The sequence below is a fragment of the Pan paniscus genome, chromosome 5 (genome assembly GCF_029289425.2).
Source record: "Pan paniscus chromosome 5, NHGRI_mPanPan1-v2.0_pri, whole genome shotgun sequence".
NCBI lineage: Eukaryota > Metazoa > Chordata > Mammalia > Primates > Hominidae > Pan > Pan paniscus.
In genome coordinates, this window is record NC_073254.2 from 46,743,920 (window position 1) to 46,762,135 (window position 18,216).

General features: G+C 37.0%; 1 protein-coding gene across 1 annotated transcript in view; it reads right to left on the reverse strand.

The window, feature by feature from the left end:
- Positions 1-11,621: 11,621 nt before the first annotated feature.
- The window catches only part of TSBP1 (testis expressed basic protein 1), an 84,109-nt gene continuing 77,514 nt past the window's right edge, over positions 11,622-18,216 (reverse strand). Inside the window, exon 25 of the mRNA XM_063605263.1 lies at positions 11,622-12,793. Within this exon, the coding sequence (XP_063461333.1) occupies positions 11,739-12,793 (1,055 nt within the window). The 3' untranslated portion in view covers positions 11,622-11,738. The remainder of the gene's footprint in view (positions 12,794-18,216) is intronic.

Below are 18,216 nucleotides of genomic sequence, written 5' to 3' on the forward strand. Positions count from 1 at the left end.
GGTTACCTATAAAGGGAAGCCCACTAGACTAACATTGGCTCTCTCTGCAGAAACCCTATAAGCCAGAAAAGAGTGGGGGCCAATACTCAGTATTCTTAAAGAAAATAATTTTCAACTCAGAATTTCATATCCAGCCACACTAAGCTTCATAAGGGAAGGAGAAATAAAATCCTTTACAGACAAGCAAGTGCTGAGGGATTTTGTCACCACCAGGCCTACCTTAAAAGAGCTCCTGAAGGAAGCACTAAATATGGAAAGGAAAAACCAGTACCAGCCACTGCAAAAACACACCAAAATATAAAGACCAACGACACTATGAAGAAACTGCATCAACTAATATGCAAAATAACCAACTAGCACCAGGAGGACAGGATCAAATTCACACATAACAATATTAACCTTAAATGTAAATGGGCTAAATGCCCCAGTTAAAAGACACAGACTGGCAAATTGGATAAATAGTCAAGACCCATCAGTGTGCTGTATTCAGGAGACCCATCTCATGTGCAAAGATACACATAGGTTCAAAATAAAGGGATGGAGGAATATTTAACAAGCAAATGGAAAGAAAAAAAAAGCAGGGGTTGCAATCCTAGTCTCTGATAAAACAGACTTTAAACAAACAAAGATCAAAAAGACAAAGAAGGGCATCACATAATGGTAAAGGGATCAATATAACAAGAACAGCTAACTATCCTAAATATATATGCACCCAATACGGGAGCACCCAGATTCATAAAGCAAGTTCCTAGAGACCTATAAAGAGACTTAGACTCCCACACAATAATAATAATTCCTGGACACATACACTCTCCCAAGACTAAACCTGGAAGAAGTTGAATCCCTGAATAGACCAGTAACAAGTTCTGAAATTGAGGCAATAATTAATAGCCTACTACCCCCCAAAAAAGCCCAGGAGCAGACGGATTCACAGGCGAATTCTACCAGAGGTACAAAGAGGAGCTGGTACCATTCCTTCTGAAACTATTCCAAACAATAAAAAAAGAGGGACTCCTCCCTAACTCATTTTATGAGGCCAGCGTCATCCTGATACCAAAACCTGGCAGAGACACAACAAAAAAAGAAAGTTTCAGGCCAATATCTCTGAAGAAGATTGATGCAAAAATCCTTAGTAAAATACATGCAAACTGAATCCAGCAGCACATCAAAAAGCTTATCCACCATGATCAAGTCGACTTCATCCCTGGGATGCAAGGCTGGTTCAACATACGCAAATCAATAAACATAATCCATCACATGAACAGAACCAATGACAAAACCCACATGATTATCTCAATAGATACAGAAAAGGCCTTCAATTAAATTTGATACCCCTTCATGCTAAAAACACTCAATAAACTAGGTATTGATGAAACATATCTCAAACTAATAAGAGCTATTCGTGACAAACCCATAGCTAGTATACTGAATGAGCAAAAGCTGGAAGCATTCCATTTGAAAACTAGCACGAGACAAAGATGCCCTCTCTCACCACTCCTGTTCAACATAGTATTGGAAATTCTGGCCAGGGCAATCAAGCAAGAGAAAGCAATAAAGAGTATTCAAATAGGAAGAGAGGAAGTCAAATTGTCTCTGTCTGCAGATGACATGATTGTATATTTAGAAAACTCCATCGTCTCAGCCCCAAAACTTCTTAAGCTGATAAGCAACTTCAGCAAAGTCTCAGGATACAAAATTAATGTGCAAAAATCACAAGCATTCTATATACCAATAATAGACAAAGAGAGCCAAATCATGAGTGAGCTCACAATTGCTACAAAGAGAATAAAACACCTAGAAATACAACTTACAAGGGACGTGAAGGACCTTTTCAAGGAGAACTACACACCACTGCTCAAGGAAATAAGAGAGGACACAAACAAATGGAAAAACATTCCATGCTCGTGGATAGGAAGAATCAATATTGTGAAAATGGCCATATGGCCCAAAGTAATTTATAGATTCAATGCTATTCCCATCAGGCTACCATTGACTTTCTTCACAGAATTAGAAAAAACGACTTCAAATTTCATATGGAACCAAAAAAAGGGCCCATATAGCCAAGACAATCCTAAGCAAAAAGAACAAAGCTGGAGGCATCATGCTACCTGACTTCAAACTATACTATAAGGCTACAGTAACTAAAAGAACATGGGACTGGTACCAAGACTGATATATAGACCAATAGAACAGAAGAGAGGCTTCAGAAATAACACCACATGTCTACAACCATCTGATCTTTGACAAACCTGACACACACAAGCAATGGGGAAAGGATTCCCTAATTAATAAATGGTGTTGGGAAAACTGGCTAGCCATATGCAGAAAACTGAAACTGGACCCCTTCCTTACACCTTATACAAAATTACCTGAATAAAGACTTAAACAGAAAACCTAAAACCATAAAAACTCTAGAAAAAAACCTAGGCAATACCATTCAGGACATAGGCATGGGCAAAAAAGATTTCATGACTAAAACACCAAAAGCAATGGCAACAAAAGCCAAAATTGACAAATGGGATCTAATTAAACCAAAGAGCTTCTGCGCAGCAAAAGAAACTTGTCATCAGAGTGAACAGGCAGCCTACAGAATGGGAGAAAATTTTTGCAATCTATCCATCTGATGAAGGTCTAATATCCAGAACCTGCAGGGAACTTAAACAAATTTACAATAAAACAAAACAACCTCATCAAAAAGTGGGCAAAGGATATGAACAGACACTTCTCAAAAGAAGACATTTATGTGGCCAAGAAACATATGAAAAAAGCTCATTATCACTGGTCGTTAGAGAAATGCAAATCAAAACCACAATGAGATTCCATCTTATGCCAGTTAGAATGGCAATCATTAAAAAGTCAGGAAACAACAGATGCTGGAGAGGCTGTGGAGAAATAGGAACACTTTTACACTGTTGATGGGAGTGTAAATTAGTTCAACCATTGTGGAAGACAGTGTGGTGATTCCTCAAGGATCTAGAACCAGAAATACCATTTGACCCAGCAATCCCATTACTGGGTATATCCCCAAAGGATTATAAATCATTCTACTATAAAGACACATGCACACGTATGTTTACTGCAGCACTATTTACAATAGCAAAGACTTGGAACCAACCCAAATGCCCATCAATGATAGACTGGATAAAGAAAATGTGGCACATATATACTATGCAGTCATAAAAAAGAATGAGTTCATGTTCTTTGCAGGAACATGGATGAAGCTATAAACCATCATTCTCAGCAAACTAACACAGGAACAGAAAACTAAACACTGCATGTTCTTGCTCATAAGTGGGAGTTGAACAATGACAACACATGGACACGGGGACGGGGATATCACACACCAGGGCCTGTCAAGGTGTGGGGGGCAAGAGGAGGGAGAGCATTAGGACAAATACCTAATGCATGTGGGGCTTAAAACCTAGATGACAAATTGATGGGTGCAGCAAACCACCATGGCACATGAATACTTATGTAACAAACCTGCACGTTCTGTACATGTATCCCAGAACTTAAAGTATAATAATAAAAAAAGAAAGAAAGAATATCATTAAAATTAATAAAAGAAATTATTCTCCTGGAAAAAGCTGGATTCTATACATGCAGAACAAATACTAAAAATGCATAAATGTAAATTGTATGAAGCAAAATTGTATCTCTTTACACAGTATACTAAGAAATCCAAGAAATGGCCAGAAAACTATTAGTAATGATATGAGAGTCTGATGTCACGTTAATCAAGATAAATACAAAGATTAATTACTTTTCTCTACACTTGTTAAAATTAATTAAAAAATAAATGTAAAAATCACACTTACAATGACAACAAAACATTATAGGTACCTAGGAGTAAATATAACAAGAACTAATATGAAGAAATCTGTAAACTTTTCAGAAAGCACCAATTGTAAAGTCTTGTGAAAGCACCAATATGAAGACCTAAACCAATGAAGACTCATACAACATTTCTGGGTGAAGTGACTTCAGTAATAACAATAATGTCAAATATCTCCAAATAGTTAACTCATTTTCAGCCAGAATGCTATTTTTTTTCGAGGGGAGTCAGGTAAAATTAAAGTTCATGTGGTGGAACATATTCCAAAAGAGCCAAGAAAACAATGAACAAAGAGCAGAATGAGACATGCTTAATAGATACTCAAACTTTCTATATACCCTGTATAATCAAAGCAGTATGATATCCTAATTGCCTCACTTTACAAAATTGTAATATTACCAATATACTGTATATCTGCTTGTGTATTTTATTGTCTATATATCTTCTTATGTACTTTATACATAAGCTGATAAGCAACTTCAGCAAAGTCTTAGGATACTGAACATCTGTGATTTATACCTGAAAAGAATAAATCGCAATAAATCATTGGATTTCTTGATCCACCCAGAACTCGTTTTTGACCCTTGGAGGGCAATGTGGCCCCTGTTGAGAATGCATGATTTAGGGGAAAAAGAATAATTGATTCTACAAATGCTACTGACATAATTTGATATCTGTCAAGAAGGAAAAAAAGTGAAACCTCTGTTCACACCATAAACAAAATGGATTAAATATTTAATTGAAGAGAAATAGAGAATAAAAATTATAAAAGAGAAAAAAATTAGGTGACTATAAATATGTGTACCATAGTAGTCAAGGAGACCATTTATTTATTTATTTATTTATTTATTTATTTATTTATTTATTTTTTCAACTTTATTTTAGATTCAGCAAGTACATGTGCAGGTTTGTTACCTGTGAATATTGTATAATGCTGAGGTTTGGAATATGAACGATCCTGTCACTCAGGTAGTGAGCATAGTAGCCAATAGGTAGATTTTCAACCCTCATCCTCCTCTCTTCTTCCCCTCTCTTCTTGTCTCCAGTATCTATTGTTCCCATCTTTATGTTCATGTGTACCCAGTGTTTAGCTCCCACTTGTGAGAACAAGCCGTATTTGGTTTTGTTTCTGTGTTAATTAGCATAGGATAATGGCCTCCAGCTGCATCTATGTGGCTGCAAAGGACATTTCATTCTTGTTAATGGCTGGGTAGTATTCCATGGTATATATGTACCACATTTCTTTATCCAGTCCACTACTGATGGGCACCTAAGTTGATTCCATGTCTTTGCTATTGTGAATAGCACTGCGATGAACATATGAACGCACATGTCTTTTTGGTAGAATAACTTTTCTTTGAGTGATATATATATATATATACATACACACACACACACACACACACACACACACATACATGTAATGGGATTGCTGGGCCAAATGGTAGTTCTTTTAGTTCTTTGAGAAATATCCAAACTGCTTTCCACAGTGGCTGAACTAACTTACGTTCTCACTAATCGTGTATATGCATTCCAAAGAGACCCTTTAGAAAGCCCAGAAGTTTCCGAGGATAAGGCAGACATATTTGACTAGATGAAATACATTTTTGTATAGTAAAATGTACCTTCATTTAATCTACTTCATGTCAGTTAACAAATCTTTGATGAGCATCTACTATGTGCGAGGCACTTTTCTAAACATGGAGATTCAGCGGTGAACAAAGTCCCTTAGAGTTTACATTCTTGTGGGGCAGAAAGTCAATAAACAAAAATAAATATATGATGTCAGGTGATAAATGCTAGTAATAAAGATACATCAGGGCAAAGAGATAGAGAATGGGGGGTACTGTTTTAGTTAGGGTAGTCAAATTTAAGCATATTTCTTAAAATAATTGAGTAGTGCATATGTTTGAGGGGGAGTGTTCAGGCTGATTCTGAAGCAAGAACATGCTTGGCAGGCATGAGGAGAAATGAGGAGGCCAGTGTGGCTGCAGCAATGGAAGGGAGATGGAGAGTGGGTGATGAGGCTAGAGGAGAAGCCAGAAGCTAGATACTGTAAGGCCTTCAAGGCCAGGATAAGAACTTTCATGAAGCTGGGCCTGGTGGCTCAGCCTAATCCCAGCACTTTGGGAGGCTGAGGCGGGAGGGTTACTTGAGCCCAGGAGTTTGAGACCAGCCTGGGCAACATAAGACCTCATCTCTAGCAAACCTAAAAAATAAAAAATTAGTCGGGCATGGTGGCATGCATTTGTAGTCCCAACTACTCAGGAGGCCAAATGGAAGGATTGCTTGAGCCTGGGAGGTTGAGGTTGCAGTGAGCTGTGATCATGCCAGTGCACTCCAGCCTGGGCAACAGCTCGAGACCCTATCTCAAACTAACAAACAAAGAAACAAAAAACAACTTTGCAATTTTTACACTGATGGGGGTTGGTCTTTGGAGAGTTTTGAGTAGAGAAGTGACTTCATCTGATTTATATTTTGAAAGCACGATTCCGTTGGGAGTGGGGAGTGGGATTGGGAAGCTCAGTTTGGAAGCAGGCACAGCAATGCAGGTGAGATATGGCGATGGTTTGGACTTCTTGATGAAGGAGATGAGTAGTAGTCAGATTCAAGATATAATTTTAGGGTACAGGTTGATGAATTGGATGTAGAGAAAGAATGAGTAGATTGGGAAAACATTTTCAACACAAATGACAGATAAAAACTTAATATGCAAAAACACATAAAACTGAGTAAGACAAAGGGCAAACCACCAGTTTGAAAAGCAATTAAATCACAGGAGAGAAAATTCAAAATACGATTAAACTTATGAAAAAATGTTCAGTCTCACTAGTAGTCAGGAAAATACAATTAAAGAAACAGATACCACTTTTCTCAATAGACAAAGATTAAAAATAGCTACCGCTTCCAGCACCAGTGCAAGTATGGGGAAGATAGGACTCTCATATATTCCTGTAGGAATATGAATTATTACAAATTTGGGGAAAAGGAATTAGGTAATATCTATTAACGTTAAAATACACATTTCTTTTGATCTGGCAGTTCTACTTCTGGAAATCTATCCTAGAGAAATAAAATCCTGATCATATATAGAGATGTGTATTGCAGTATCATTTGGCAATGGCAGAATCATTTAGCCAAAGGCAAAAGGTTGGAAACAAGCTAAATGTCTATCTTTAAGGAAATGGTTGAATAAGCAGTAATTCATTCACACTACTGGATGCTATGCTATTAAAATGTTAGATTGATGTGTTGCCCATGATGTATTGTTAGGCAAAGAAGACAAGTTGCAGAATTATGTATATAGTTTGACCCTATTTTTAGAAAAAAATTCCTACATATACTCGTATTTGCATATATTTTTATATAACATGGATTAAGATGTGGAGAGATTCATAGAAAGTTAACACTGTGAGTTTTTGATTTTTGAAGAGAGAAACTTAATAAAGATTTGAATAGAAAATTTATTGAGACCTAGCTTACAACGTGTATAATCTGTAGTGTGGCATCTCAGGTTTGACTTCCCGGTCTTGGCAAGTGCTCAAGCTTCTGGATGATGATAGATAAGAGTGTCTTCATTCCTGAAACACTAAGATTACAGGCTTGTATTTCTTCAAAACCACAATTGGAACTTCTCAAGTAGAGTGTAGGAACACTAGTTGTTTTTTTCCTATTCCTGATTGTTTTTAAGGGGGAGAGTAAAGGAATCTCATCAAATATAAAACTGAATATTTTGATCAATTTTTCAGGTTATTCTTTTATTCCTTTGGATCCTGTTTTTTCCTTCTATATCTTGTCCCCTTTCTCGGTTCCCTGTATTCACTTCCTTGATATGTCAGTTATAACCTAGGGTGAGAGATATTTAGGGGAAAATGGGAAATTGCATTTTTTTATTTTTATTTTTTGAGACAGAGTCTCACTCTGTCGCCCAGGCTGGAGTGCAGTGGCACGATCTCGGCTCACTGTAACCTCTGCCTCCCGGGTTCAAGCAATTCTCCTGCCTCAGCCTCCTGAGTAGCTGGGACTACAGGTGTGCACCACCACGCCTGGCTAATTTTTGTATTTTTAGTAGAGACGGGGTTTCCCCATGTTGGCCAGGCTGGTCTTGAACTTCTGATCTCATGATCTACCCGCCTCGGCCTCCCAAAGTGCTGGAATTACAGACATGAGCCCCACACCCAGCCAGGAAATTGCATTTTTAATGCACTACTAACTCAGGGAGTCTTTAATTGGGATAGGAGCCGCATTAACTGATTTTACATAAATTGTTTGTTTCCTAATATTTTGTGTTTCTCATTTAGCTTCATTATCTCTAAACTCACCTTTCTGCTTTTCTTTCCTGTGTTCTGCTCCTAAATGAAAAATGACTAATTGAATTGACTTCTATTCCATTCTTGTGAACAGGACATTTGACATTTGTATTAGTTTATTTGCAAAACAAAATTTACTATTGATTTCTTAAGGTAAGTTTCACATTCCTACTTTTATATTGCCACTATCTTAGAAGCACATATTTATGTATTTTCTTAAAATTTTCGTCATTTTGTTAAACATGGTTTCATTTTGATAGCTTGTCCTTTCTCCCTTCCTTTGTTTGGGGTCCTTTAAGATTTCCACATGTGTATCTTTACAGGAGGGTTAACAATTGCTTTAAATTTGTCAGTTTTTCAGTGGCCTTTAGAAAATGGTCCACAGAATTTTTATAGTTGGAGTATTCTATTGTATGATTTACTTGCCTTCAAAGACCTAGTGGGAGTGCAAATGTTTTGACCCCAAGTTAGAAGTTATGGAGAAGATACAGGGAGGTTTCTATAGATCTATCTCTTCTGAATTCTTGCTTCAGTGGGACATACACACAGATATGGAGTCAGCTGAGCTGGGTTGCTGAAGCCTATCTACTGTTTTTTAGTAATTGCCTTGACAAGGTCCCTGCTTCTTACCAGAAATCTGAGAGAAGTTGAATTAGTCATACCCTTCTAAAACCTAGTAGTGGCTGGGCACAGTGGCTCACGCCTGTAATCCCAGCACTTTGGGAGGCTGAGGCAGTGGATCACCTGAGGTCAGGAGTTTGAGACCAGCCTGGACAACATGGTGAAACCCCATCTCTACTAAAAATACACTAATTAGCTGGGCTTGGTGGTGCACTCCTGTAATCCCAGCTACTTAGGAGGCTGAGGCATGAGAATCGCTTGAACCCAGGAGGAGGAGGTTGCAGTGAGCCAAGATCATGCCACTGCACTCCAGCCTGGGTGAAGAGTGAGGAAAAACAAACAAACAAGCAAACAAACAACCTACTAGTTAGCTGTCACATGGACCAGAGGGGCTATAGGAAAAATGACATGAGAATGATGAAAATCTAATACTTTTAACTATGTGAAAATCTTTCTGGTCAAAAATATTCCCTGATAACAGCATAATGTATGTAAAAGACATGCCAACAAAGGCTGGTAAAATCTCTAAATGTGTATTTTCCACAGATGACAAAAGCAACTTACAATATTAAAATCCATGTTTAATATCTGTCTTCTTCTCTCTCACTCTCTCTCTCTCTGGCAACTCAGTTTTGCTAAACCTGTGCAGCTCATCAAAGACCTGAGGATTCTGTGACTTCTAAAATTAACATAGGCTTCCATACCTGCGGCAGGGCTGTGAGAACACAGTAGACAGCCATACAGTGGATTAGATTGTGCTAGAAGTTATGGAGATACTCTTTTAAGGTTGTGATTGGGTAGCCTGAAACATTTATGAAACATTTTATACTTTGGGCAGAGACTAATGTCTGGTTTCTCTCCTTTATTCATCAAACGCCTCCAAAGAATAGCATATCAGTATGAAAAGCTTCCTTGGAAGACATCTAGTTAGTCCAAAGAGTTTGATAACTAGAATTATAGACTCTCAGGAATTCTATTTGGAAGGGACCATAAAGATAACTTATTCCAATTACTCAGCTGTTTCCTGAGTCTCCTCTATGGCATTCTCACTGAATGAGCCTTAAACTCTTGCTTAAACTCTTTGGACCTCCACTTCTCCTTATTACTAAGATAAAATTTGTTACTTTGTACCTTCCATTCACTGATCTCATTTCCTTGGGGCTATACAAAATATTCTAATCCCTTATGAACTTTCACTATTTGAAAGTAATTCTCATTGTTTCCTCATATTTGTCTTCCCGGGGGAATTCTGCAACTTCCTGCACACTTGAGTCTTTCTCTCCTGAAGGCATTTAGTTTATCCACATCCCATGATTGAACTAAATGTATATTCAGGGTGTGGGCTAACCAGTACAGTATTGAACAGTATAAAAATAAAATTTCTAAAAATGATTATTTTAAAATAGACTAAAATAAGTTAACTCTGTTGGATGTTTGAAAGGCACATCCCACAACTACTTACTTGTATCTCTATATTCTTCCTGCTTACCTTCCTTCTCCTAGCTTCCTTTCTTTGGAAAGTGCTCTTTAGAAGTTCATTAGTCAGCTCCAAATAGCAACTACAGTGTTCTTTCAGTCCTTATTTTCCTTGAAGTCTCAGTCATTTTTTTCTCAAAACTCTCATCTTCCTTAATTATTGGAACATTCCACTATACAGGTTTTCCTTCTATCTTCCTATCCCTTAGTTAAATTTCTTCAATATATTACATATAACAAACTCAGTCCTTGGACTTCTGCTTTCGTTAGTCCTGTACTTTCTCCTTTGAAGAACTCACTCTTATTGCTTCAATTGTTACCTGTACTCATCTAATTCCAGATATCTCTTGAATGACAAATGTTATTGCTTATCCCCTTAAAACAATTTGTTGTTCCCTCTCTGTCCCCCAAATTAGTTCCTAGTTTGTTTGTTACCTAGTTTCAAAAGTTTTGAAACCATTGTTTTTTTCACTTTTCCTTACTCCTATGCAGTCAGTCATCATGAAGTAATGATTCTTCTTTGATTTTTTTCCTATTTATTCTCTTTCCATTACTTACTCCAAGTACTTCTTAATTAGATTTACTATCTATGTTTCTTTTTCTATCTTATTTTTCACAATCACATGATACAACCTTATTTTTAAAATGATACAACCTCATTCATTTCCCTCTGTGTCTCAAACATTGTAGAATGCTTCCAGCTGCCTGAAGAGTAAAATATAAATTCCTGGCTTGTTTTTCAAATCCTTTTATATTCTCCTTTTCAAAATTATACCCCAGGATGCCTCCCATGAATCTGCCGTAACAGCAAAATTGCCTACTGCACCTGGAGCATGGCACGACAGCCTTTAACCCTTTACCTTTCTTTTACTCTTTGTAATTCACTCAGCATATCAACACCTTATCCATCTGCTGTGACATATTGTATACCACTACTCCCTTCCCCATGAAGTTACCACCTCTACTTTCTCATCCCATGATGGATTATGTTGTCCATCTAAACTTTTTGTAACTTAGATTTTACTTAAAAAATTGCCATGTATACATATATCACTATATATGTTATAAGCTACTTGATTGCAGGAGCTCTGACTTGTGTTTTTCTGTACACCCCTTATTGCTAGACCAGCGCCTTGCAAACATTAGGCCTGCCATGAGGAGTTACTGGTTGATTGGTTGGAAAGGCTATCATAGACATACTTGTCAAAGGAAATTACTATATATTTCTTTAATTAAAATGTTTTACTTCAGAAAGTATCCAGTCTTTCTTGACGGAATCATATATGTCTTAACTTATAAAACAAATATTTGGAAACTGAGGTTTGTGGCTGAGAGATTAAAAAGGGTGAAACTTCTGAAGAGCAGAAACTGTGATATGAAGATGAAAGGGATTTTATAGTTATAATCTGTTTAGGCAATGGCTGGGATATGGTTTGTATCTGGAGTATGGGAATCATCATAATCACTTGTCTTATGGGCCTTTAAAAAATTTATCCTTACTCTTCCACTTTTTTGTTGTACTTCCTTCCTTTATTTGCCTTCGCCCTTTTCGAGCCTTTTGATTTTTCACCATTGATTTCTGATTCTCTCTTTCCTTTAACTTTGTCCTTTCCTTTGTCACCTTTTGTGTTTTTGTCACCTTTTTCTTTTTTATTTGGATCTTTCTCTGCATCTCTCTCCTTTTCTTTATCATTATTTCCTTTATCCTCAAAACTCTCCTTCTTTTCTTGGGCTTCCTTTCCTTTTAGTACACCTGACTCACTCTTCTTTACTTGGGATTCCAGTGTTTCTGGTACACTCACCTCAGTGTTCTTTACTTGGGATTCTGGTCCTTTCAGTACACCTGCCTCACTCTTCTTTTCTTGGACCTCTTGTTCCTTTGGCACATCTGCCTCACTCTTCTCTACTTGGCCTTCTTGTTCTTTTGGTACCTTCAACTCACTCTTCTCTACCTGGGCTTCCTGTCCTTTCAGTACAACTGACTCCCTCTTCTTTACCTGGGCTTCCTGTCCCTTTGAGACACCAGACTCACTCTTCTTTACTTGGGATTCCTGTCTTCTTGGCACACCCATCTCATTCTTCTCTACCTGGGCTTCCTGTCCTTTCAGTACAACCAACCCACTCTTCGTTACTTGGGCTTCTTGTCCTTTTGGGACACCTGACTCACTCTTCTTTACTTGGGACTCCTGTCCTCTTGGTACATCTGACACACTTTTCTTTATTTGGGCTCCCTGTCCTTGTGGTACACTCATCTCACTGATTTTTAGTTGGGTTTCCTGTCTTTTTGGTATTCCAGCGTCACTATCTACCTTGACCTCCATTCCTATTTTGTCTTTCTCTAAATCAGTGCCTTTTCCTTCTCTTTCTGGCTCCTTTATGTGTGCTGATTTCAAGGATTCTACAGAATTCGTAAATATGATGTCATTCTTTAGTGCTTCCTTGTTTTCTTCTCGGCTATTCTGAGACCTTGCAGTGCCTCCACATTTTAGAATCTGGATTTTGGAACAAGATTTTTTTGCAAGTTCTTCATCCATGTAACCTGTTAATATAACTGAGCATACAACAAAAGGGCGTGATTTAGATATCAAGTATTTTCTCTTTATTTCTATTTTTTTCCCCTTGATACTGGTTCCTTTTTTGTCTTAAAACTGACACACTAAAATTTTTCTGAATCTCAAGTTATCTAACATGATGGTTCTCTGTACATAAAATTATAAAAGTATCGATAAAATTCTGGACTATTTTCAATAATTTGGAAGATTAATGAGAGAAAAGGTAAGATGTACTGTAAATGAACTGACATTTGTTCAGTGGATTATGGCTAATGAATAATGCTTAGTGGCTAACAGAGGATGTATTCTGAAAAGAAATAGAATTTGTTTTAAGGAAAAATTGTGGGAGGAAGCAATAATTATATTTCTCAAGACAGAAAAAGGAAACTCAAAAATGCTTTCCATATTGAATAAAAGCATATCTTATTATGCAAAAGTAATAACAGTACTAGCTGATAATTATTAAGTGCTTACCACATAGCAAGTACTCACTGCTCTAAGCACTTTGTGTATTAAATCATTTGATACTCACAACAACCAGGTAGGGTATTATTAACCTCATTTTACAGATGAAGAAACTGAGGCACAGAATGCTTAAATGAATATGAATAAGGTTATGTAATCAGTAGGTGGTGGAGCTGGGATTTGAATCTGAGTAGTCAGACTCCAGTATTCAGTTTTGATCATTACTGTAGACTACTTCTTGCAATATCTGCAAACTCTGCAAAAATTTCAGGTCCTTTGATCATGTTCAGGTAAATCAGCTGTTACGTCTCAATTCCTGTGTGATTTAACAAACCTGAATTTATTGGCTTCTGCTAGTTATTTTTTATTTGCTTTTTTTTTTTTTTTTTAAGTAATATGGTTCCCTGAATTAAGTAAAAGAAATATCTGAGCCACCAAGGAATTGTGTGGGTTCTTGCCATGGAGCAGAGGGATGTCTTGCTTTGAGAAAATCTAATATTTAATATTTACTATAGTAGAAAGAATACTGAATATAAAAGCTGAATCAGAAGACTTGGGCTGGGGGCAGTGGCTCACACTTGTAATCCCAGCACCTTGGGAGGCCAAAGTGGGCAGATCACTTGAGGTTGGGAGTTGGAGACCAGCCTGGCCAACATGGTGAAACCTGATCTCTACTAAAAATACAAAAATTAGCCAGGCATGGTGGCACACACCTGTAACCCCAGCTACTCGTGAGGCTGAGGCAGGAGAATCGCTTGAACCCGGGAGGCAGGGGTTGCAGTGGGCTGGGATTGCACCACTGCACTCCAGTCTAGGTGACAGAGCGATACTCCATCTCACACACACACACACACACACAGAAAAAAGAAGACCTAGGTTTATTATTCCTGCTAGCTGGGTTTAATGGGTTTATTAAGGTAAATCAGTTAATCCTCAAAGATTCACTGTTTTTATATTTAGTTTGATCTGCTCACTTTGTAGAGTTACTAAATATTGTAGACAAATGTTAAAGTAACATAGCCTTTGGAGACAGACTGGTTCAAATCCTGCCTCCGCACCTGCCTAGCTGGGTGACCTTTGGCAAACTTTACTTTCTGTCTGTAAAATGGGGGCAATAGTAGTAGCTACCTCAAAGAGGTGTTATGAGATTAAATAATGTTATCTAAATAAAAGCACTTGGTACAGTGCATGGGACATAAGTAGTCAATAAATATTGGCCATTACTACTTCCCAATGAGATAGTACAGGAAAAAACTCTCTAATTAAATCAAGACAAGGCATTCTTAGTTTCCAACAAATAATTTACAGGAGTGGTTAATTGTATTACAGGAAAATTTCTTTTTTTTTTTTTTTTTGAGATGGAGTTTCACTCTTGTTGCCCAGGCTGGAGTCCAATGGCACGATCTCGGCTCACCGCAACCTTCGCCTCCCGAGTTCAAGGGATTCTCCTGCCTCAGCCTCCCAAGTAGCTGGGATTACAGGCATGCGCCACCACACCCGGCTAATTTTGTATTTTTAGTAGAGATGGGGTTTCTCCATGTTGGTCAGGCTGGTCTTGAACTCCTGACCTCAGGTGATTCACCTGCCTTGGCCTCCCAAAGTGCTGGGATTACAGGCATGAGCCACCACACCCAGCCAATTACAGGAAAATTTCTTGCTTAAAAATGAATTATTGGACTTTTCGTTTTTTACATTTAGGGTTTGATGTTTGAAAAATTGGCATACACATAACTTCAGAATTTTATCAATTATAAAAATGAGGCACACCTGTATTAGATAAGAAACTAATTATAAATCAAAAGAGTTGTTGTAGTTCAGTGTTTTCTTTTATTATTTTCAGCTGTTGACATCCAAATAAAAATAACATTAGGAAAATTACAGTAATGTTTTCTGAACCTTTTTGTGTATGTCCCCACCTAGAGTTCTTCATTAAAATATGGTTACTGACATTTTATTCTAGACAATCAATTTTCAGTTTCCTAATGAAAATCAGTGGTAATATATTTCAAGCATTGCTAAATTGAGAAAAATAGTTCAGAATATTTTGATCTTCGACAGTGCTACCAGTGGACACTGTTTTGTTTTGTTTTGTTTAGGGGTATGGTGGTGTGGAATGGTAAGATCATGCTCCACTGAAGTTTCTAACCTTAAGAATTTCATGGAATGTACTCCTCACATAAGCTGATTTTCCTTAAGCTATGAATATTTTTAGTTTTACTATCCCTTGGGGGTAATTATTTGCTACTGTGTGTAATACTTCATGACTCATTTTAACCTAAATTTACCTTCTAAATTATATAGGCTTTGTAAACCAAAATTAAGTATTATAGGATTTCCTGAAGCACCCAGTGTTTATTCTAGCTACACCTTTCCTAATTTCACAGAATTAAAAAACTTTTTATTCTTTCTCCCACTACACTGAAAAATACCTCTAGTTACTTCTAATAGAATCTTCATACCCTTATTTTAATATATTTGCTGTCATCTTTTAAATCTTGAATTTAATTAACATAGATGAGATTTACAGGATTTATTTTTGAGGAATCTAGCTATCCCATAAAGTGAGGTTCACTTTTATTTCAACTTTGCATTTGAAGTAAGCCACAAATCATTATTCCACCACATTCTAAGTTCTTTTCTTCCTTCTCCCAGATTTCAAGATAGTTCATACATCTTTTCCTTCTGTTGGACCTCATAATCATCCAACACGTACAGTGTAAATCTTCATAATATAAAGACTTGGAAGCCCTGGCTGCAAGTACATTTATTGCAGGCAGTAGCCCATACTACAAAATTTCAATGCAATCAAAAGATTTAATCAACACTTTGGGGATCATCATAATATATTCTGATTAAAAAGTAATTATTAAAATGTTTAAATTGGATTAATTTTTGTTAAAGCTAAAAGATATCATGAAATAGCTATCACATTAACAATTCTATCTAAATGATACTTAACGTAGAAAATAGAATGTGGGCTTTATTAGGAAACTAATCTTAGGTTCTTAATCCAGTGGTTGTCAGGGAGAGCACAATTGGATCTAGACTGTAAAAGATCTATTCAGTATCAGAGGGATAAATCATTATAGTTCTCAGGCTATGAATTACATTTTGAAAGATCATATACTTATTAGTTGAATGAGGAGGTGAGAAATAAGAGACTCAGTTTGCTGGGATGATGATGTTTGTTGGTTTAATCTATCTTAAACCTTTCTTTGAACATTGACTTAAACCTTAACCTCCTTTTTCTAAAAATATCAACTGGGGCCAATGCAGTGGCTCACACCTGTAATCCTAGCACTTTGGGAGGCTGAGATGGGAGGATCGCTTGAGGCCAGGAGTTCGAGGCCAGCCTGGGCAACATAGTGAGACCCCATCTCTATTTTTTAAAAGAAATAGAAAAACAATCAATTGGGAAAAATGTGTTTGAAAGATTATATCAATAAGAATATGTCTTTTACAAAAAATTTTTTAAAAGATTAAACAGATTTTTCTCTGGCAACTTAAAAAATTAGTATTCATTAAAAATTTATTACCTCTGGGAAGAAACTTGGCCTGTGATCCCTTCTCAGAGCCCTTGTATTAGTCAGGGTTCTTCTGAGTCAAGTTGACATACAACATCAATCATCAGAGCCCACCTTTTTTTTTTGTAAGAGAAACTCACAAGATCACAGTCCTATCACTTTTTCTATGTGAGGAGAGCATTTGAGGGATGTTGGCGCATTATAATTATTCTGAATGCATACTGTTTCTTGTACCATGAATCAAAAGAAATTAATTTCCCCGGCTGGGTGCAGTGGCTCACGCCTGTAATCCCAGCACTTTGGGATGCTGAGGTGGGTGGATCACCTGAGGTCAGGAGTTCGAGACCAGCCTGACCAACATAGTGAAACCCTGTCTCTATTAAAAATACAAAATTAGCTGGGCATGGTGGCACATGCCTGTAATCCCAGCTACTTGGGAGGCTGAGGCAGGAGAATCACTTGAACCCATGAGGCAGAGGTTGCAGTGAGGCAAGATCGCGCCATTGCACTCCAGCTTGGGCGACAAGAACGAAACTTTGTCCAAAAAAAAAAAATTAATTAATTGCCCCTTTCAACTTCATCTCCCTGCCTTCCTTTCCCTCTAAACCCACTCTCTTTCTAGTGTGAACTGAGAAAGAAGAATGAGGCTTAAACACGATTAAATATAAGGACATATTTTGTGTTTGTGTCAGTGTTTGGAATGTTTGAAATGCTTGAAACGTGTCTCACTAGGTTTAAGTCTTATTTGCTTCTTTTGATCATATATTTACAGAATTAAACAAAAGTTATTATTCTACTTTGTTTTGTATGGTTTCCTTGCTTGAAGAGCTGAGTCATATATTAAGTAATCCCAATAGTGATAAATCTGAATCCAGAAAACAGTTAAAAAAGTCAAACATTGATTTAAATGCGGTCTTCTATTTTTAAAAGGATCCTTTTGTGTACATTTAGTTATCCAGCTTTTCTGTAGATGTATATTTGTATTTACAAACATTCCATAAAGTTTCCTGACTAATCACAAAAAATGCATTTGTGATTCAGTATAGGAGGCAATGTGTTAGTATGGGAAGAGTGGGAAGAGTGTGTATTTTGGAGATAGGACATCCTGGGTTTAAATCCTGACACCAATGTTTACCAACTCTTTAACCTTGGGTAAATACCTGAGTTAGTTTCCTAATCTGTAAAATGGGGAATAATAATATCTACCAGGCAGGCATATGGTAAGAATAAGAGATGCTACTTTTGTAAGTGCCTAGCACAGTGCACAAATACATAGTCAATGCTCAATACCTACTGTCTTTCAAAGGTAGTTATTTAGAAGGCAATAGAAAGGAGATGGTATTTTGTTTTTAACTAGTTTTTTTCCCCCATTAATATGATTCAGAGGGACTTCACCTATAACTAAAAAAAGAGTTCTAAATTCCCAGCAAATA